This window comes from Poecilia reticulata, linkage group LG3 (assembly GCF_000633615.1).
Source record: "Poecilia reticulata strain Guanapo linkage group LG3, Guppy_female_1.0+MT, whole genome shotgun sequence".
NCBI classification, from domain to species: Eukaryota; Metazoa; Chordata; class Actinopteri; order Cyprinodontiformes; family Poeciliidae; genus Poecilia; species Poecilia reticulata.
The window spans coordinates 4,537,460-4,560,533 of record NC_024333.1 but is presented as its reverse complement, the minus strand read 5'-3'; the positions used below and the strand labels follow the sequence as shown (position 1 = coordinate 4,560,533).

The 23,074-nt window shown below is 39.3% G+C and overlaps 1 protein-coding gene across 1 annotated transcript; it reads left to right on the top strand.

Annotated features, from left to right (window-relative positions):
• The first annotated feature begins 451 nt into the window (after positions 1-451).
• Positions 452-22,952, top strand: slc7a10a (solute carrier family 7 member 10a). The gene is made up of 11 exons (XM_008404867.2): positions 452-692; positions 6,629-6,833; positions 8,173-8,324; positions 16,258-16,383; positions 17,813-17,966; positions 18,052-18,175; positions 19,323-19,426; positions 19,535-19,631; positions 19,762-19,911; positions 20,667-20,844; positions 22,052-22,952. The coding sequence occupies exons 1-11, from the start codon at positions 467-469 to the stop codon at positions 22,147-22,149; spliced, it is 1,614 nt and encodes a 537-aa protein (XP_008403089.1). The 5' UTR covers positions 452-466; the 3' UTR covers positions 22,150-22,952.
• The last annotated feature ends 122 nt before the right edge of the window (positions 22,953-23,074 follow it).

Genomic DNA, 23,074 nt, shown 5'->3' with positions numbered 1-23,074 from the left:
TCTTGAAACCTGAAGTTTTTCCCTCATATCTCTAAAACTACAAGCAAGCAGATTCAAAATCTACACTGAAAAAAGAAAATAGTTGGTCCTACTTAAATAAATAGCTTCAATTGGTAACAATTCATTCAAAACCATAAAGAAACTATAACTTAAAATTCAATCACTTGTAACTAGTTGAAAGGCTTTGTTGAAGTTTGATCAACTAAAACTCTTTTTTTTTGAGTGTGTTAGAAAATATTTTTAATCAATTAATAAAATCCTCATACATTTCATTTGGACGCTTTATTTGTTTGTTTTTTGTTTGGGTGTGTTTATACTCATCAATTTAATATAGCTATGCCCTGGTAAACTGGGAAAAAAACAACCCCCCCCCCCCGTCCTTTTTGTTCTAGGATACAATGCTCCTGAATCTCGACACCTCTCGCATCAACCTAACTACCTGATTCAAAGTGTGGGACTGTCACGCATGCGCACCTCCTCAACCGTCATTGCACGATATTATAAGTGCGCCCCGCAGCGTGGAACGTGGTTCAGTCTACAGCATCTGAACCCGACCGAGGGGGAAGAGGAAGACAGAGAGGGAGAGATGGATGACAAAAAGAAAAGGAAGAAGGATGAAAACGCCAAAAGTGATGACAAAGTCACGCTGAAGAAGGAAATCGGACTCCTAAGCGCCTGCGCTATTATCATCGGTGAGTGTGCGCGACAACTGTGAAAGATGAGCTGGCAGGTTGTGAAGGGGATTAAGCTCGGAGGGAGAAGTAAACGGAGAAACGTGTTTGAGGAGCCGGCTCACTGTTCTGACACGGCGTCCCGTACACTCAGCTGCGCAAAGGTTACACATAGCGGGATATTCCGGCTCATATTCATCTCATTTCCTCAAACTTGGACGCAAAACCGAGTTAAAAAAAAGAAAAGAAAAAGTGACTGAAAAGTCGTTTGAGCGCGGAAGCTGCAAGGGGCAGACTCTGTGTACAAGGGTAGTGGGTTTTTTTCGGCTCGCGTGGAAACTGTTGCATCAGTCGTATGGGTCTGAATATGAGGATGCTTACGTGGCTGGGTAGTGTGGTGAAGTAGGGAGGCCCGGTTCCTTGGGACAGCTGAGCAGTGAGGCACTGCAGCAGTGCGCTCTGGAATATGCAAATCGGCCACTCTAAAAAACGATTTAAAATGTACAGTAAGCGGCCCACGGAACACGGTCCTGCTTTGAAACACACAGATTACTCTGCTGTTTAATGTCTCAACCTCCAAGGAGCTGCTGGTTATAAGTCTGGGGTCAGAGGGAGGACACATGCCTTAATGATATTACACAAATACCACTTTTCAATACATTCTTTTGCTTTTCTTAGAACATTTTTCAGTTCTAAATGCTATCACTTCTGCTTCATTTGGGACAGATATGCTCCAACTGGCTGACCAGATAGTAAAACATTATATTTTAAAAAATAATAATTTTCTAATACGTACAGCAAAACAAATAAGTACTACTGTACTATCAACTAACCATATATTTTAATGCAGTGGTGTCCAAACCGAATTTGTTCTGCCCACAACTCCAATTCAAGAAAATACAAATCTGCCAGCCTGCTGCACAGGTAGAGATGATGCAGATATTTTTTATTTTTATTTTTTTGTCAGGGCAAAAGTATTACAAAAACATTAAAATTTTGCAATAGAAAATCCTGGCTACAATACAATGTGACAACCACATCCATCACCAGGCTTTGATTCTTTTAATGAATTTTTTTCAACTTGGCTACATACTTTTCAATAAAAGTGACCTAAATCTTGTTTTTATTGGCCAGAACTAAAAAGAAAAATTTTGAGTTGAGAAATTAAAAAATTCACAAAGTGGATCCCTCTGTTTTAACAAGGCAAGCCTGCGAAACTTGTTTAACGATTTTTTGTGGCTCTAGAATGATTTACACATCCCTTTCCAACAAAAGAAAATTGACTATTTTACTTATTTAATTAAAGTATTGCAATTGATTATATACCTATAGTAATTTCACATAAATAAATACAAATGTTTTTATAAACTTTCAAATAGAATAGCTATGTTGTTCATCAATACAAAAATTGTGCTTAGTGCCTATACTTAGATTTGCATAAGCATTAGCTCATATATTGCAGAAATCTAACAAGCTAATGTTTTCAATCTCTGAAGTCTATCTCTTTTAAGTTTTTTTGTTTTCAAGAAGTTTCTCAAGTAAATGTAACTTAGATGTCACACACATAAGAAGAAATGGTAATAAAGTTTTTCATAATCCATAAAAAAAACCCACTACCGTAATATAAAAAAAAATCCCATAAACCAGATACCACATGCAAATTCTCAGAGCAGTAAATAAGCCAAAACCGTTAAGAAAATATACATTTTGAATTTAATATCTGTAAAAGAGCTCAAAGTGTTGAGCTTTTCACATGTTGATGTATTTTTTTAGCATCCTTTGCTACAAATGAAAGTGAATGTGGTGTTGATGCATTTTAGGCAATGAAATGTTTTCTTGTTTTTCTTGTGTAAAAAATAAATATTTGTGTGTTTCTAATATTGTAAAATTTGCTAAAGTGGTTAAAATAAAACTCTGCAAAGATGCAATTAATTATCAAATAATTAGAATAACTAATTTACTAAAATAATTGTTAGTTGGTTCTTTATAAACATGCGCTCAAATCAGATTTTCAAGCTTTGTCATTGAGGAAAAATAATTTCTTCCTCGGTGTTTTTGACTCTCCACCATCGTGTCACAAACCTCATATATAACTTGCTAACAATCAACATTGTGGAAGTGGATTCTTTTGCTTGAAGAGTTCTGAACCAAAAGAATACTTATTTAGTTGTGATGCAGTCTTTTAAAGATCAGAGATGCATTGCTCAGGATTTTAGTGGCCGGTGTGTGTGGTGAAATTGGCTTTTTGGCTCTCTGTGTAATTGATTGGCTTTCTCCATAGCCTATGTCAGAACCAATCCAGTTGATGAATACAATCTAAAGCGAATTGTAGTTTGTCCTTTTTTTACTTGTCAAACAAATCCTTCATCAGTGAATGTAAAGATCAGAATGGCTATGTTTGGTCTGAATTGTAATCTTAGTGGAGTAAAGTGAATGTTCTCTTTAAAAACACTGCAGAGTGGGTGAACATGAGCTGCTTGAATCATATTGCTACCCACCACCATCAGCCTACTCATAAACTGACTGCATTATTCTTGAAATGTGTTGTACTGACTTGGTCTGGTGCTCCTCTGCTTGTAGTGACTAGTAATACAGCTGCTTGACAAAACCACCCAATGAAAATGTCAATTCTGACTGAAACGAGAATTAAAAACTAAATAAAACAAAAATCCTCCAGTTCTTATTTTCTTCTGGCGGCGTAGTGATGTAAACCTATTTAGCTGTTTCACTTTCTGCAGCGCAAATCTTCTCTTCCCTCACATTTAAGTTGTGAGACAGCGATTGGTGAAACATGCCTTTTGCTCCATGAAGCAAACATAAAGACTTCTAATTTCCTCTTATTCTGTTTTTCTTTTTTCCAGACAAAAATCCACATTTCACAGCTGGTAGAACCACCTCACCTCAATTAATGCAAAAGTTCACACACAAATGTAACAATTAGTCAGCTAACTACAGTGCAATGATAAAGTATTCAAACTTAATCATTTTTTAAAATATTTTTTTCTGGAGGACTAATGTTTTTTTTGTACGTGGTGTCCACCATATCGCCACCCCCATCCTAGACATTTGTATTTAAAGGAAAATTTGCAATTTGGTCATTCAAGACTCTTATTTGGAAGAATTCATATTCAAATATGTCCATATTCAGAGGTTCCACTGAATTGTGTGAGGCTTGTGTGTAAAAATTATCTATATATCAGCACTAACATCGGTATCGGCCGATATTGATCATTTTTAAACATATCATTATCAGTCCGATAAATAAATCTGAGCTGACGTCAACAACCAACATTTATATCTGTTGTTGCCAGAGTGAAGGAGGTTGGTCATGTTTCTTTTATCAGTATCGGCCCAAATTTCCATATTTGCGCACCACTAATTTTGAACATTTGTTAGGCGACTTCTAAAGCCAGTTGGCAGCACTGGGTTTTATTAGGGGAATCAGAGTGAAAGAGGCTGAATGCAAGAATTGCTCTGTAATTCTGACCTGTTTGGGGGGGGGACATCTCCACAGCATGATGCTGCCACCACCATGTACCACTATGGCGTTCAGAGTTATGTGCAGCGTTTTTATTTTTATTATCATTTTTAATTGCCCAATAGTGATTTTACCCTGGAGGACAGATAGGAGGATAACCTTTGCTACAATCTGGTACAGTGTATCAAATGGTGACATTTATGTTTGAGTTGTACATTGTCCCTTTTAAGTAAAGTTGATTATCATTTTCAAATATCAACACGTGAAAAATTCAGTCCTTTCTTCACTGCTTAACATCAGTAGGGCTGATCTGTTTATTTTTTGGGTTAACCGATTACTAATAGGATAGCAGGCGCTTAATAGGATAAATTTTACAGAATTTGAACTAGGTGAAGCTACAACTATCCCACATAAAGAGCTCTGGTTAGAACATATTTACAGTCAAAGAAGATTTTGTTTTAATCTTAAATTCAAAATGTATATTTTTTTGGTACAGTCTTGGCTTAATCACTCCTCTGAATGTGTTGTTAGGCCAACTCAAAAAGGTCGGCCTGTTTTGAGTCCGTATACTCCAGTAAACAATTAATTCTTTACTAAATTGGTTGATGATGGTGTCAAGCAACGATTAATCACAATTATTCGGGTTAATTGTTTCAGCCCTATTGCTATTGAAAGAGTATTTCAAATCTCTCCTAACAGTTCAGCTTTGTCTAAAACAGTGGTGGGAAATTTTCAAAGAGGCCAAATGAGAACCACAGCGACGGGACAACACCCCCCAAAACCAGGACTGCTTTCACAGAAACGATTCAGTTTTGCCCCATTGAGAAAAGATTTTAGTGAAATCATGAATCTGAACTGTAATTATTGAAATAATTTTACAACTGTGATACAGGTAGACATAGGCAGACCCCCCGATTCCTGCATTCAGCTGAGATGCTGAACTTCATGACATAACAAATGCGACAAAGGCTTTATGTAACAGCTCTGCATCTCAACATGGTCTCCTCCATCAAGTGAGGAGACAATGACAAATGCACATCCTGGTCCTCCTCTCTTGCTCTGCTTCATTAGGGAGCATTCAGAGCAACAGCACGCCTCACTTGGCTTCAACGGCCGCAATGTTTACCCTCAGCAGAGTCACACTTTTTAGCCCCAAACTTACCCCAAGGAAAGGGGAAACATGGAGGCCAGTGCAAAAACACCACTTGTTTCGACAGCTGCTCTTTGTTTTGTTACTTTCTAGCATGCAGTAGTTTTCTTTTGTTTCATGTTTTCTTTTGGAGAGACTGATGATGTCATACAAGCCAAACTAAAGTTGAACTCATAACATGTTGGCCAAGTGAGGGAACCCTCAGTTTGTCTTGTGTAGGGGCCAGCTGAGCTCAAACTCCAGCTGAACGTGGCTCAGAGCAGACCATATAGCAACGACAACAGCACTGCTCTCTCCTAGTGCTCATTTGCAAACCTAGATAGCAAGATGGATTATTTACAGCCACAAGTACACATGCAAAACAAGAGAGCTCTTTGTTTTTGTTCATGCGCGTCTCCACTGCAGGAAATTGTAAAAGACACAGTTCAACAAGCACGTTTTGGACCCGTTCTCTTCAGCAGAATCACGTTATTCATCAATTAAAGGTAGCCGGCGTGCTCCTACTTTGAGTGGGAAGTTGGACTTGGTGGGAAGTTCCACTTTTTTTTTTCTTTTTTACAACAGGGACGTGGAACACAGCATTTGTTGACTCTCATTCTTATAGTTTCTGACATTTAAAATAGAAGAGATGTCTAAAGTGCGGAGTAAAGGCTTAGAGACAGCAAATATATATTCACCACAGAGCCAAAACAAAGCTCCAATGCGGTCATGTTGGAACTAACGTCGTCATCCCCAAACTGTTCCCACAAGGTTGGGAACATAAAAGTGACCAAAACGATTTGGTTTACTGAAACATTAAGAGTTCCTTTCATTAGAGCTAAGCAGCCGAGCCCCAACTCTTGAAAAACGGCTGTAGACTGTAATCTCGTCTACATGGAAAGTTGGTGACCTCTACATACTCGGCAACTCAACTACTACTGACCCTGTTCTATGATCTTATGGCCGACCAGACTGTGGACGAGTCGAGTCATTCCCTTTTTGCCTTCCACTTCATCATACCATTGATGGCCGAGTGTGGAATAATGAGGAAACTTTACATCTGGATCTGTTGCACAGTTGGCAACAGATGGGCGTTGGCAACAGTTGAACGACAGATACAGTGCAACATAATACTGCCCCTTTAAGTTTTTTCTGCATATCACAGATTGTAGTAAATTTCTTAGTTTTTTTTAAGAACAACAAAATTGAAAACATATTCTATTACAACTATTACAGCTTAAATTTTATTGGTTTCTGGCATCACAATCAACTAGTTGTAAATTAGCTCAATACCTGACCTCTATTGAATTATAAGAACAGCAACTAACAATGTTAACTCTATCCATGAAGGGAACATCATTGGCTCGGGGATCTTCATCTCGCCTAAAGGAGTGCTGGAGCATGCAGGCTCGGTGGGACTGTCGCTCATCGTCTGGGTTTGCGGAGGAGGAATCTGCGCTCTTGGGTCGTTGTGCTACGCCGAACTCGGTGTTACAATCCCGAAATCTGGAGGAGACTATTCGTATGTGACTGAGATCTTTGGAGGGCTTGTAGGGTAAGTAGAACATATCGGTAGCTTCGGTCTTTTTGTAAACGCCCCATCTCAGCCTTTGATGGGTTTAGTTAAGGAAGCTGAACATGATAACGTAAAAGCAACACTCCAGTTGAGGGTCTAGATTTTCCAAGTTTTTATTTCTCACTCAAGTATTTTGCTCTCTGGGATGGAGAATATGATACAAGGAAGACAAAACAACATTTTTAATGGTATAAAAGTATGAATCCTTATGGCATTATTGTTCATCACAACCTTGAGTTATAATAGATTTGTCAAAGTTTGCATTGATCATTCAACACGGCTTTGCAACCGTAAAATATTGAGGGCGCACACTATTGAAAAATGAGTACTTGAGCCTTCAGAAGAATGCAAAATGGTGAACTCTGAGAGATGTAAAGTCTATGTATTTGAGTATTTTTCCTTATGTTTCAAGAAATAAGATGTTCTTATGATATATTACTTTTTAAAACTGGACAAAATCAATGTTTATACAGCATATCATGCTCAATTCAATAAATATGGCTAAACTGGAATTCAGAAAAATAAAAACAGGAAAAAGTGGAACGCTGCTTGCTCCAGCAATTGTTTACGACCGGATTTATCGCATCATGCTTCTTCTGATGTAGAATTCTGATGAGTGCCTCATCTCAATAACGTAAAAGTTACATAAAATGTATAGATCACTCGAGCTACCTATGCTATTCTTTTTCCAGGGATGATATTTAAGGAAATTTGATCTTGTAGGACACAGTCTTCTAAAGAGCCTTGAGTTCTGCTTCTTGCTGAAACATGCTTTATTCACAATATTGTTGCCAAACAAGTATTTCCAAGTGGGAGTAGCCTGATTTTGAAAAAATGGTTTCAGGAAAACAACAACTTCAGTTTTTGACTTCTCTAAGTGCAATTAGGTCCTGAAGGCGTATTTGCATGTTTTACATATTTTTCTGCTTTAACACACCTGAGTCAGAGGATTGGTGTTCAGTAAGATCCTGGTAATCAGCAATCAATTTAAATCAGTTGAGCTGAAGCAGGGAACCACCCTAGCAGTGGCTTATTTTGGTCTTTTTATCCTCATACAGTATTTGAGCTTTAGCTTCATATATTTGATAATTCTCTGACAAGGCCCTCAACCACTACTGCAACAGAACTGGGGTTGTTCTCACAGCTTTTTGTAAAAGTGTGAATGAGAAGTACGAGTGGAACTGAAAAGGAACAGCAGAAACAGTAAAAATAGCTGCCGGCCCAAAATAGCTTGTGAGTTACACTCATGAACTAAAAAAAGGACGCTTTGTATTTTTTGAATAGTGTGTTGCAGTCATGCTTGTTCCTTTATTTCCAGCTTCCTGTTGTTATGGAGTGCTGTTCTCATTATGTATCCAACTACGCTGGCGGTCATCGCCCTCACCTTCGCCAATTACGTCTTGCAGCCAGCCTTCCAGAACTGCTTGCCTCCGTTTATCGCCACCAGACTGCTCGCCACCATCTGTGTCTGTGAGTCTAAAGCCTTCTAGGATTTACATTTTCTGTCTCTGTGCAATTTATTCATCCCAGTTCCTTCAGCTGCGATGCTGGTGTTTGTAACCAGTATATCTGTGACCCCTTGCCAAATATGTTGTTTTTTTCTGGCAAACCAAGATTGTTGAAACAGGGAGGTATTGTGTAGATTTCAATCTCTGGCAGAAGTCCTTCTGTTTGAGGCCTGGTTTTGGTACTGGAGCATAAGTAAGATGCACTGAATTATTTCTATAAAGTTATAAACCATCACACCACCTTTCATCTAGAAAGCTTCCTTCTTCCTTCATGTGTTTCTTCTGAGCCCCACGTTGCCTACCTACAAAGAATATTGCTACATAAAAGTGAACAGCGGATTAGCAATGCTAACGAAAAAGTTAGTTGGCTCTAACTGAAAGTTTACAAAAGATCTAAATATGTTAGTGCTTTAGAATTTATCTGGAGAAGTTAATTAAGGGGAAACTACGTGCACTAAATGTTTTCAAAGTTACCAAAAATGCTAAAGTGCTAAACTAGCTCCGCTATTAGCGCAATAGTTGAAGTGTGCCCACCACTTAACGTGAACATTTTTGATTGTGACTGGATGAATGTGACTCTAGAAATGCTTTGCTTAGTAAGTGCGCCAAGAAAAGTTCTAAGGCGGTTCAGTCTATTTCCTGTTTGATACCAGTATGTAGCCTATACCTGGATTGTTGGTTAGCTTGGCGGAAGGAAGCACCAAGCTAACTGAATAAAAGCGCTGTTTTTTTGTTTTGGTTTGTTTTTTTGTTGTTGTTTTTTGAGAAGTTTAATATTAAATTGCTGTGGCCCAAAGTTTACCATCCGAATTGTATTAAGGACGTTCGAATCAAAGTCTGTCTAGATCAGTAGAGTGATGAGCATAGTGTAGTAGCCTGCGTAGTGTCTTGTCTTTTTTTTTTTCATTGTGTCACCATACTTCAAAATGTCTTAACTACAGACCCTCTGTTGCTCAGACAGTCAGGTCAGATGACTTCATGAACCAGAGTAACTCCTAATGACGTAGTCAGCAGGGCAGACATTGTTTCACACAAACATCATGCGTAGACAATTTATCTTCTGATAGGGGTCAGGAATTAGATCGAACATTAAACAATCTCATGTAAAACTCTTCAAGTTTTACATATTTTCTTACAGTTTTCTTTGACTGTATCCAAAGAAAACATTTAAATTACAAAGTCTTTGTCCAGCTTTCAGTTATTTGCGTATCATTGTTCGATGGCATCAGGACCCCATGATGTCGCCTGAGGCTGTTCATTGTCATCCGAAAATCCCATCAGAAATGTTCTGTTCCATTTATAACCTCTAATTTAATCAGCGCCTTTGCTTTAAGGGCAAGACTAGAAATGGCTTATGGCAAAAACATACTGTACATGTATCGGATCAGCAAGACAGCCGGTCGGGTCTTGTCTGATCCGGATGGAGTAAAGGGACCTTATGGGGGGAGATGGATGGTAGTGGGATGGGTATCTGCAGGAGAGTGTATCCACATGCCAAGCTGAGCTTAGCGTTTTCAGAGTCCACTGATGGAGCGCTGCTATTTTAGGCAACAGTGTGCTGCAACTGCTGCCCAGTTAGACCAGGTGTAACATGGACAGCTCTTTTATATATATATATATGTATATATATATATATATATATATATAATACATTTTTTTTGTCAGACTCTGGTTGGACCGATCGGTTTGTTTTGTGCAAGTGTGTGTGTGTCAGTGGCAGTGTCAGAATACATAATGGTGCCAGGCTTTGTGGACGCCGCTAATGAGCGGCTATGTCCATGCTATTGTGTATTGTTTGATGCTCCTGTGGCTGAGTCACACGTAAACAGGAAATGGGCCGGACACCTTGCACATTAATGACGCGGAATCCTATTGGCCGGCTGTGTTTCGGGAAGGATATCGGCAGCTCCCATTGGCTGTTTACTACTCTCCACATCCTCATAGCATCACTCGTCAGTGCTGAAGTCCCAGAGACTTTATTTTTCTGTCTGTGATCAGCCTCACTTCCTTTAAGAGTTCATACTGTTAAGCAGACAGACTTGGTTAAATGCTTGTGGGATTTATTTTCACCTCTTTGTAACGCTGAGTGTCATACTGGTCTGAGGTCAGCGTAACTTCTGAATGTCAGTCAGCCCAGATATTCACGTTCCCCCTCCTTCCTCTCCTTCAGAGCGAACTGCAAGGGAGACGCAAGTCAGCCTGGAGTGAGTGAGTTAAAACCAGACAGGTCCAGTTTTGTTACTAGCGGTGTTCTACTAAGAATAGGCACACACAGCTCCATCTCACTTATGTGAATACACTTCCTCTGTAAGTTGGTGAGGTGCTCTAGGTTTTACTAGTTATTATTTTAATTGGTTATTTATGGGTGAGGTTTGCTAAAACCAGTGAAGAACTTTGTCGCAGTTAATTATTTCTTATTTTAGCATTAGTTTTCTCGTTAATCTTGATGAGTTATACTGCGTTCCAGTTGTACTTGGAACCTAGAAATTCCGATTTCCCAGTCGGAAAAATCAACCAAAGTTGGATATCCCACTGAGACATCGGGAGTAACTCCGTCTCCACCCAGTTATGACTGACTTTGAGTTTTAATGTGGCCGGTCCTCGCAAGGCGTGGTGGAAACATGTTCATTTTAGAAGAGACACATGCAAGAGTGTCTAAAATCAATGTTAAAAGTGCTGTTTGGTTATGCTTCAACCAAGCATAACCAAAGCAGTAATATGTAAGATGGAGTTTTTTGATCTATACATCATGTAAGAATGTTGCTCCCTCTTCAGAAACATTCTTGAATTCTTGCTTTGATTCTGTTTTTCATGCATGTTCGAGAAATCCTTGAATCTCTCATGGCAACCATTCAACTTTGCACAACTACTGGGTGGACCTAGCTCCGCCTTCAAGGAACAGCTCTAATGAGGAGCTGCAGTTTGCAAGCAACGGCCTCACAGAGGACCCCTCCCACCTCAGCTCCTTAAGACTAGCCAGCAGCAATTAGCAAACACCTGGTGGAACTGCACATCTGCTGAGCTCAATATAGGGATTCTTTCTCAGAACAACACTGGTAAAAACATTGTTAAAGGGTTAATAGAGGAGACATGTTGCATTGACTTCCTGGAGGCAGTTTCAGAAAGAGCAGGAGTTTTTTTTTTTTTTTAAGAGACAGATGCCCAATTTCCATCAAATCATCAAATTCAGAGTCAAAATGTTTTTAAGTTATATTTGATTTATGCAGTATTTTTGTAACAATTGGAAGTAACATAGTTATTTCATTGTACTATGAAATGATACTAACTCGGTATTGTTTCAACATGCATCGTCATGTTGACATCCCGACTTTCTAGCTGGAACTCGGCGTTAGAAGCTGTAAAAATAATAACGCCTGGAGATTAGAGTTATTTTAACAATAAACGGGTTGTAATGTCCTTAATTTTCAGGGTCTGCAATGGTCAGTACATGTCAATGGTGATACACAGGTGTCAGGTCATCATGGCTCACCAACGCTCCCTGATGAACATGGAGATTAAAAAAAAGGCTGGAATCTGTGGTCTGATTGGACAGAAAAGTAACGTTAAATCAAATTGCTGAAAAAGCTTATGCATGTCCTGAGGACTAAATGTCAAACTACACAGTCCATTGCAGCTTTTTACGTAACGGGCTGCATAGTGGCAGTCCAGTCAGGATGTCCATGCTGACTGCTGCTGAGGAAGCTCACTGCAGTTTTTGTTACATGCCAAGTGTGGACCTGCCGCCATAAATAATCCATGCTGTTATCCAGAGACTGAACATTAGCAGGAAAAATCTGTTAAGTAGTCATTTCCTGTAGGTGAGCTGTGCCGGACAGTCCGTCTCCAAGCACACCACATTCTGTATCTACTCAGCTTTCAACCTCTTTAGCAACTTCTCTTCTCCATAACAATCTAATTATTTTCCATATATAATCAATTATCCTAATCTCCACTAAAAACCCTGAAGCTGGTTTTAAACTCCAAGAACAATCAAGTTCTTGGAGTTTGTGAACTTTCTGTGAACTTACTGATAGGTCCAGTGTATTTGTGGCAACAAAACGATAAAAAGGAGAACCTTAAAATAAAACGCACATGTTTCACATCAATACAGTTTTATTACTAGATAGGTGACGGGTGTTGACCCATCTACAGAAGTCATGTGCCCATGCAGTTTGTGACCAGTGATTTCAATTTAGTGTTGACAAGCTTTCTAAAATCCCCAGAATGTTCTGAATCTATATTAGATGCTGTACTAAATTAATTTACTGTTTGACTGGAGGATCTTTGTTGGTCAGACTGAAACGGTTTCCACATAAACTCTGCAATTTCTGTTCTGTCATTTTGGCCTTAGAGTTCATTTTGGCCAGAACAGAAATTTGGTGTTTATGTTTTATGACTTTGTAGAGTGAGTGTATGTTTTATGATTTTTAAAACTATAGTGCAAAGCACTTTAACAGCAAAACCCACTTTTAGTTTTTTTTCTAGATAAATACATGGCCTGTCACACCCTATAAACGTTAAAGGGAAGTTAAAAAATTGGGTCTTTTACAGAGCAGGAATAGCAGCACACACAAATATAATCCAAAGTATCAACACATTGGCAATTATTTTAATTATTTCAAACATGTAAAATATCAGAAAAATAAATAAGGAAAACCAAACAAACATACATCAAATATAAAATTCATTTTGAAGGCTTTTTTTTTTTTTTTTTAGCCTTAAAATTACGACATACATCATCTGATTTGTGGGACTGTGCTTTTTTTTACATTAATTTAAAATGAGGAGGGCAATCATTCCCACTGCTCGGTGTATCAGAGTACCAGAGCCAAAAGAGATCATAACAGAGAGCCCAGGACTCCAAACAGAGGAATATGATTTTTTTATATAGCTGCAATTCATAACAAATATTGTCTCAAGGCACTTTACAAACACATCATTTCAGTTCACCATATACATTTTAAGTTGATTCCTAATAATGGTCATAGATGGTAATTGGAATAGACTTGGTACGTTGAAAAAGCTAGATTTTCCAACTTCAAATGTCCAAAATTTGATTAATCTATACAATCAATTGATCACCCATCCCCAGTTATGTAGCTAATTCTGACTGCTTCCTGATGTTGGAGGAACTTGGTTATTACCAATTCAGTGACTCCAGTGACCACATCCTGAACCAGAAGGGGGGTGTTTCTGAGGTTAAAGCCCCCCACAACCCGCGCTCCCCCTCCCCGATAAATCTGCACAGACTTTGGATCTGAATCCATTAAAGCTAAAAGCAGTAATTTGTTTAGTATTCAAGTGCTGGAGCAGCCTTCAATGGAAGTCCTTGATGGCGGCACACATATTTACCTGCACTGTCACATTCAAAGCCGCTGGTACCTCCTTCCTGTCAGGGTTAAAACAGAGGAAATTTGGGGGAGGCGGCGGAGGGAACACAGGAACGGAAACGCATGCAACACCCAGAGAGTAACCGACTATAAAACTCAGCAGTGCTGTGGAGAGAAAAAAAAAGTTCTACTCCGTGCCACCAAAACCTCCTGCCAACAATTGAGATGTGTGTGTGTGTGTGTGTGTGTGTGTGTGTGTGTGTGTGTGTGTGTGCGCGTGTGCGTGCCTGTACCAGCGGAAGAAGTGTTCTGTGGTGGGAGGGAAAACCTTGTTCTAGTGATGGATGACCTGCCGTCTGTATGTGCCGGTACACACACTATTGTTTCCCATGCAAGTCACTGTGTTAGTAGTCTGAAAGTGATGTGCTCTGAGAAGTTGGCGTAACGAAGAAATAATAGGTTTTGGGATTTTTGTTTTGCCAAAAATAAGGATTTAATCATTCAGAAACCTGGTAAAAGGGATGACAAATTAAGATTTACTTAGCAGACATGGGAAGTGGCTTTAACTGTTCCAGGCTGGAGGCAACTCCCAGAATAAAACAGCACAGCTGTGGATGTGTTGGTGTATGTTTAGAGTAGATAATTATTACAGCGTTTCACTTAATGATGTGTTTTCTTGCGTTTTAAGTAATGGTTTTGAATGACTCCAACTACAAGAGTAATCGTAGTATTTTATGCTGGAGGAAATTTGCAGCTTTTATTCAGTTACTGTATCACAGTATGATATGCTAACGGCTTAATATCCAAGCAGAAGAGATGATATTCCTGAGTAGCATGTGCTGGATGCCACCGTCAGTCATTAGCAAGCACTGCTAATCCACCTCATTTGCTTTTGATGCTCTTTTTAAAATCCCCGTCTGGCCGTTTGGTTAGAAAGTCGAGCAGAGAGACGTTGGAGTCGGGGATGTGATCACCGTCCATTATGATTTATGGAAGAGATGGTGTGATCAGCATCCAGTTCGTCTCCTTTCCAACTTTTCAGGGATTTGGGGTCATAGCTCATGTGTTATTTGAGCTTTTGAGAGGCTAACCAGCTGCTCCCAGTTGTTAAAGAAATTAAACAAAACCATAGTTGAAACACTTTATTTGAAGGGGGGGTGAATAAGACTGACATGACACTTTCATAAACATAACATAACACCTGTCATGAACATGAATAAGCCTTCATGAATATTTATGACTGTCATAAACATGTCATAACACCCGTCATGAACATGAATAAGCCTTCATGAATATTTATGACTGTTGTCATAAAGCGTCATTCGGTAAATTTTGACACTTTTAATACAAAGTTGACATTATTCAAAATGTCTTTGTTATTAAAACTTGACATTAACCAAGAAAATTACTGTTTAAACTTTACCTTTAAAAACATAAAGTTACCTAATTTTTAAAGTGCAATCAATAATACTTTTATAACAAATTAATATCAGTAATGATTAATGTCATTAATGATGGTTAATGTCAAGTTGTCATAACAAAGACATCTTGGCGCCTGTAGGTTGGGGTTCACCCCGGTGAACGAGTGGGTAGCCTCCCTCCGCATACGGGTGGGGGGACGGGTTCTGACCGTTGTCTGTGCTTACGGGCCGAACAGCAGTTCAGATTACCCACCCTTCTTGGAGTCCTTAGAKGGGGTACTGGAGAGTGCCCCTCCTGGGGACTCCCTTGTTCTACTGGGGGACTTCAACGCTCACGTGGGCAATGACAGTGAGACCTGGAGGGGCGTGGTTGGGAGGAACGGCTCCCCCGATCTGAACTCGAGTGGTGTTCTGTTGTTGGACTTCTGTGCTCGTCACGGATTGTCCATCACGAACACCATGCTCAAGCATAAGGGTATGTGCACTTGGCACCAGGATACCCTAGGCCGCAGTTCGATGATCGATTTTGTCATCGTTTCATCGGATCTGCGGCCATATGTCTTGGACACTCGGGTGAAGAGAGGTGCGGAGCTGTCCACTGACCACTACCTGGTGGCGAGTTGGCTCCGGTGGAGGAAGCCGGTCAGACCTGGCAGGCCCAAACGTGTAGTGAGGGTCTGCTGGGAACGTCTGGCGGAGTCCCCTGTGAGACGGAGCTTCAACTCCCATCTCCGGCAGAACTTAGAACACGTTCCGGAGGAGGTAGGGGACATTGAGTCTGAGTGGACCATGTTCCGTGCCTCCATTGCCGAGGCAACTCCATGTGGGTGAATGAAAGAATGTGGGTTTATTAAATGAGGTCAATTTGACAGATTAAGGCATGCTTATGGATTAGAAACTGTGAGGTAAAATCAGGCAACTTTCTGTTTGTAATTTAGTTAACCCAGAAAATCATGTGCTTACCTTTTTTTTTTCTTTCTTTTAAATCTTGGCTAGCAGGCACTAATGAATAGTTTGAGTGTTTATCATGTAAAGGGTTTTGTTGGGTTTCCGTCCTCATCTGATTTGTGGGTCTGTGTGTATCTATAAAGCATTTTTGTTATGCTGTATGAGATGTCTGCATAAATAGTCTGTGTGTGTACAGTGTTCCTGACCTGGGTGAACTGCTCCAGTGTCCGCTGGGCGACGAGGATCCAGGATATTTTCACTGTAGGAAAACTTCTGGCTCTTGTGCTCATCATCGTGGTTGGACTCGTCCAGATCTTTAAAGGTAAACACTGCAACTGATACGATTAATAGCAATGGATGACTTAACCCAATTACATCACCCAATTTAGTAACAGATTAGTCGTTAACTGGAGCATTCAGACTCAAAAATAGCACACTTCCAAAAGTGTACAAAAATATTTACACACTTTTAATTTAAGATAAAAAAAAAACCTTAGTCTGCAAATATGCCTTACCCAAAATTCCTCAAGTTTCAAACAGGTAGTTTCACCTGGTTCAAATTGAGATCACTGTTTTTGATGTTGTTATTTGATGTTTATTTGCAACTTCTAGTGTATTTCTAACATTGTATAAAAAAGCTTCAATAAAAAATCTGCAGAATGTGTACTTTTATCTGATTGTCAGAATGATCAATAGAATACCGTATTTTCCGCACTATAAGGCACACCTAAAAACCTTCAATTTCCTCAAAAGCCGACAGTGCGCCTTATAATCCGGTGCGCCTTATATATGGACCAATATTGAGCCACAACAGGTCTAGCAACTACGGTAAGCAGCCGCCGACTTCATTTTCACCCGTAGAAGAAGAAGCACGCTGTGCATGCTGGGATAGTTGTCAGAACGCTTGTTAATAAAGTTTGGCTGACCTATCTACCTACCGACCATCTAGAATCAGATCGTCTGCAGGTCATTTAGCACGAACGTAGAAGGGTGACCATCGTCCGGCCACGCCCCGGCCCAGTCGCGGAAGGCTTTCCTCGCCAACCGGAGTCAGACTGTTTTTTTTAACATTCTTTATGTCAACAAAGTGGCTTTAGATATTCATCCGGGGTGCTTCGACTAGGGTTACCAAGGGACCAGCCCTTATACATTTAAAGCCGGAGGGGGGTGGGGGAAAAGACAGAGACTGCGGCGGCAGCGTGTCGGTTGGTCTGTGTTACCCAGAAAGCAGTTGGGCACAATATCGCAACACCAACACCTTGAGTGAAACAATGACTGGGGCAGCCTACTATATAAAGTACTCGGGACCACTTCTTTACAAATGTGGGTGTGTAATAATAGAGTACGGAACAAATCAGTAACCCTAACTCTAGCGTCTATTCTATGCGCCTTGTAATGCGGTGCGCCTTATATGTGAAAAAAGTTTTAAAATGGACCATTCATTGAAGGTGCGCCTTATAATCCAGTGCACCTTATAGTGCGGAAAATACGGTAATCTATCAATAAAATAATTGTTAGTTGCAGCCCTTGTAAACATAAACTCACAGATATGAGTGACTGACTGTGACATCTCGGCATTCTTTCTCTACTGTCCAGGTATTCTGTAAATCTATCAGATCATCAAATTTAACAGCAGGAAAATTAGTTTACAACTTTTGATTTTTCTTCTTCTATTCATGATCCAACCATTACCTTTTTCAGGTGTTAATTCCTACCTCTTCTTGGCCCGTCCTCCTCCCATGTCTGTGCAGGTCACTACGACGCCCTGGTGCCCAGCGTGGCGTTTGAGTTCAGCCAGGACCCGTCGTTTGGACAGATAGCTCTGGCCTTCCTGCAGGCTTCCTTCGCTTACAGCGGCTGGAACTTCCTCAACTACGTTACAGAGGAAGTCGTGGAACCACGCAAGTACGATGGCACTGATACGACAGGGAGCGCATCTCGGCTTCTTTGCTCCAGTTAAATGATTTATTTATTTATTTTGTACCATCAGGAACCTGCCGCTTGCCATCTACATCTCCATCCCACTGGTGACCCTGGTGTACACCATGACCAACATCGCCTACTTCACCTCCATGACTCCAGAGGAGCTGCTCGCCTCCAATGCTGTAGCAGTGGTGAGCAGCCCTTCATCTGTCTGATTACTTTTGTGTGTTTTTTCAAACCACACAAAGTTGTTCATCATTACGAAGTGGAGGGAAAATGATTTTCAATAGTTCTTTCACAAGTAAAAATCTGAAAAATGTGGTGTGTGTTTGCATTCTTCACACTAGAAGATGCATCAAACCACTTTTTTTCACTTCTCATACCAATAAAGATATCTGAGGTTTAGAATCAGCCGATATGAAAAACAGCACTGAATTAGCTTAAAACATTTCTTCTTTTAAACACAGACATAAGTGTAGTGGACTACAAACTTATGTAATAACTCTGCCCCAGTACAGTGACCCCTAGTCTGATTTTCTTGTCTGCAATTTCAAAATTAGACACTTAACACAAAATATTTACCACCCCTCACCATGTTATTTACTTTCAGAGTAACATTTGACTACATTCATCCAGTGACTTTAATAACTGTATTAAACTTGACCAAACCCAGCAGGTGTTTTCAAAGATAGAGTGGCATAAATCTTGTTCTTGTGCTGTTTTTTTTGTTTGTTTTTGTTTTTCTAAATGAATCCCAAATAATTTGCAAACTGGTGTCTTTCTTTTAATGAGGTAAACATGGAAAACTTTTCAGGTTTCAATCAAAATTTGATCTACATCTTGCTTTCATATGAAAAATTATACTACTTTAATTTACAAAAATGTAGCAATTTCAGTTAATTGTTGAACAGGTAAAAAAACCCCTACTTTTTTGTGTTATTCTTTAAAAAGTCATCAATTTTGACCCGCTAGGTGACTTTTTTTTTTCACCTTTGTAACCAAAAGTTTTGAAACCCTTAATTTAAACCATTCCATTGTAGCTTAAACGGTTTTATTTGACCAGAGCATCGTCTTCCACATGTTTGCTGCATTCCCCTCATGACTTATGGAAAACTTTAAGTGGGATTCCTAATATCCTCTTTCCAATATGCAGTGCTTTTTCCCTTCCTCCATATGGGTCAGTTTAGTACAGCGTTTAAAGATCTCTGCTGCTCTCCAGACTTGTTGTCATTTTCCACATTGTCTAGAAACAAAAATGTTTCCATTTTTCTGTGAGTTAAACTGTCTTTGGAAGATTTTAAACCTTGCGACATTGCTGCGTCTGTTTTGCTGTTTCAGACATTTGGGGAAAAGCTGCTGGGCATGTTTTCCTGGGTGATGCCCATCTCCGTGGCGCTGTCCACGTTCGGAGGCATCAACGGCTATTTATTCACCTCCTCCAGGTACAGCCTCATGCTTCTTTTATTTTTTGTAACCACTGCTAAATGTTTTGTTTCAAATATGTCACAGAAGGAAAAATAAAACTGTGAACAATTAATTTTTCCTTTCAGACTGTGTTTCTCCGGAGCCAGAGAGGGTCACCTACCGTACCTGCTGGCCATGATCCATCTGAAAAACTGCACACCGATCCCCGCCCTGCTCGTCTGCGTATGTGTTGCTTCTGTCCAGCTTTTATTCCTAATACCCAAAATTGTAGAAATCGTAATAAACTACTAAATCGTCTGTTATTTTAGTTTAACATCTTCCTTCTGTTTAAACCTACCTGCATGTCTCCCAGTGTATCGCCACTGTACTCATCCTGTGTATCGGGGAGACGCACAACCTGATCAACTACGTGTCCTTCATCAACTACCTGTCCTATGGGGTGACCATCGCCGGCCTGCTCTACCTGCGCAAGAAGAGGCCCAACCTGGCCAGACCCATTAAGGTACAGCTTTCCTGATGTTAACAGGAGCATTTTACCAGCGTCTCAGCCTGTGTCCATTATGTCATGAATATCCACTAAATTATTTAAGCACTTTGTATGTACACCAGGTAGGCCTGTCAACATGACTAATTTTGCTGGATAATAAATTGTCCCAGAAATGATTGTGATGAATGATGGTATTGTCATACTGAGACAGTTTTCAAGTCATTTAGTAGTAATGGCATAATCATGCAAGTGCACTCTCTCAAAGATGGATAAACTTTTAAGTTTTTAGACAAATATTTAACACATGAACTGGAAATATCCTAAATAAATAAACAAAATTAACAAATAGAATTAATTATGAAGTCTTTGTAAACAAAAGTGGCCTTCATAAAACAGGCTTGTCGAGACCAATGAACCAGACTGAAGATTTTTTTTTTTGCCCTCTTTTTTTTGTCTCTGTCTTTCTACCAATTGATCACACAAATGGAAATTATTGGGCTCATTTTAATTTATCATGTGATTAATTATTGGGATAAGCTTAACATCAGCTGTTATCTTGTCACATCTTTCTCGTAGGTACACTTAATTTTTTTGCTGCCACCTAGTGACTGCTACATAAAGCTACATGTTAGTTGTTGGGAGGGAAGGGCAGGGGGGAATATAAACTTTCATGTATTTTCTTGGAATATTAAGAAAAAATTTTTTGTACATGTTGCATGTATATGTTGAAGCATGAATATGAATATTTCTACCTGTTTTTGTTGTTGCAGGTGAACCTGTTGGTTCCCATCACCTACCTGATTTTCTGGGCCCTGTTGCTGTTCTGCAGTCTGTACTCTGAGCCGGTGGTGTGCGGCCTGGGGATGGTCATCATGCTGACGGGCGTCCCTGTTTACTTTGTGGGAGTTCATTGGAAAGAAAAGCCCAAGTGGATTTATATACTGCTGGGTAAGGTTTAAACTGTACCCACCAGTACAGTTGGGCGATGTGGACCCAGAGTTTAATCACGATATTTTGTGATGCTTTTGTGAAAAAGATATTATTTTGATCAGGTTATGATAAAAATATATATTTTTTTTAGGTAACTGCATGACTGTGACTGCATGGCACAGTGTTCATATCACCTCAGACACACTTATTGTTCTTGGAAAACCATTCCTACTGTCCTACTGTTATTTCATTTCAGTGGTGTATAATATATTTAGGTTTATTTTTCAAATAAACTGAAAGAACCACAAGGACACAAAAACTTGTCTTTTGCTAAAGGGGAGACACGTGTCAGACTTAGCTGCGTCCGACGAGCTAACTCCAACAGACCAACTCCACCGGGGGCTTGTAGCCCTTCAATATTTATTCACTTCTAAGCATAGGCGTGTCGTCATAGTGATAATTCAACAGCTCTGGCAAGTACAGGAAAATACGTTCCATATATGGTAACTCTTTAAGTCAGCTTAGGTTTACACAGGACGTTACCTATTTTTGTAGACAGCTACGAAAGCGTCTGCACATTGTCTGGAAACATCATTAACAGGAGATCATCTTGTAGAAGTGGTAACAGCAGATATATCAGTAAATAAATGGTAAAAAAGTATCAAGTCCCTCAATTCCTTATCAGTCAATTTAGAGAAGAACAAAAAGAAGTACATTTCTGCCAAAAAACTCAGAAATTTTGAGTTTAATCTCAGAAATTTCCAAGTTTTTTTCCAGAAAATTTCTGAGTTTGAAAAGTCAAAAAAAAAAAAAAAAAAATTCTTGAGAAAATTTTTAGATTAACCTCCAAAATTTTCTAGAATTTCAAAAGTCAAAAATTTCCAAGTTCTTTCTGGAAAATTTCTGAGATTAATCTTTTTTTTTTTTTCCTCCCAAATTTTTGACTTTTGGAGCTAAAATTTACACCACTTACTTGAAGTGTAACTTAAACTGCACACGGCAATGAATCATATTTTGGAATTTACTGATATTTACTGAAGAAACGGTGAAAAAACATTTCTGATCATACTGTTTATTTGTTTCTATTTTAACATCCATAATTGAAATTTATCATGACGATGATAAATCTGAATTCCTATTAAAAGATAAATGATTACACGGTACAATAAACAGTTCTTCCTGCTTGCAGATTCCCATCAGCTGACCTGTCCCGTTTGCCTTGCAGAAAGAGTGACATACCTGGGCCAGAAGCTGTGCTACGTCGTGTTTCCACAGGAAGACTCTTCAGAGATGGAACCCCTCACTGCCAAAGCCATCGACTGAGCAGCGACAATGTTTTTTTTTTTTTTTTGCATCCACGCCTGCACTTTCAGTTTTTGGTGTTTAGGTTTTCCAATTGTTTGCTCTGTGAGTTATGAAGAATCGTTGTCATGTACTTTCTTCTACATCTTCCCCAAATGCAGTTGGCGCGGAGAAACATTTAAAAGAAGAAAAAAAGAAGAGAGAAACATTTAAGACAAATATGCAAGCAGTTTCTGCACTTAGCCATATTTTTATCGCTACTTCTTTCTTCAGCACCGTTTCACTAATCATTCTTGATCCTCTCTGCTCAGCTGTAGTTTCTTTTTATCTTTTAACAATACACCACTTATTTCATCCTTTTATCTGTCACAAATGTTCTGAGAGATACCATATGTGCCTTGTCAGTGTTGATTTTTTTTTAATGTATTTCTCTCTCCTAGCATGAAAATGACAAATAGAGAGAGACGTGAGAATGGCAAGAAGCTTCAGTTGAACTGCATAAATGAATCATTTCATGTCTGAGGTTGGCACCTGACAGTATCTTCAGGTTTTCCAGATTTAGCAGTGGACTCTCTAGAGGTGCTCACCCAAACAAGGTGTTGTCACTCCAGAATTCCTTGTTACTGTACAGTACTTACCACAAACCTGATACTGGATAGTGTTATGGAATCCTAAATGGCAGCTGGCACAGGTCAAATTCAGAAACACAGATGTACACGTCCTGCTTGTACAATAGCTCATTAGGGCATTTGTAGATATATATATATAAAAAGAAGAAGAGTAGCAAATTTCTGGCAAAAAAACTGGAAATTTAGAGATTAATCTAAGAAATTTTCAATTAAAAAATTAGAAATTTGAGTTTCAAAAGTCAACAAAATTACAACAAAAAAAATATTTTTCTTGGAAATTTTGAGATTAAAATCTGAATTTTTTTTTTTTTGAGTTT

Bases quoted from the DNA above. Each gene is read 5' to 3' on its own strand.
- slc7a10a (XM_008404867.2), top strand. From the start codon at position 467: ATGCGCACCTCCTCAACCGTCATTGCACGATATTATAAGTGCGCCCCG. The intron at 6,834-8,172 runs GTAAGTAGAACA...CTTTATTTCCAG, and splicing joins ATCTTTGGAGGGCTTGTAGG to CTTCCTGTTGTTATGGAGTG. The intron at 19,427-19,534 runs GTACAGCCTCAT...TTTTCCTTTCAG, and splicing joins TATTTATTCACCTCCTCCAG to ACTGTGTTTCTCCGGAGCCA.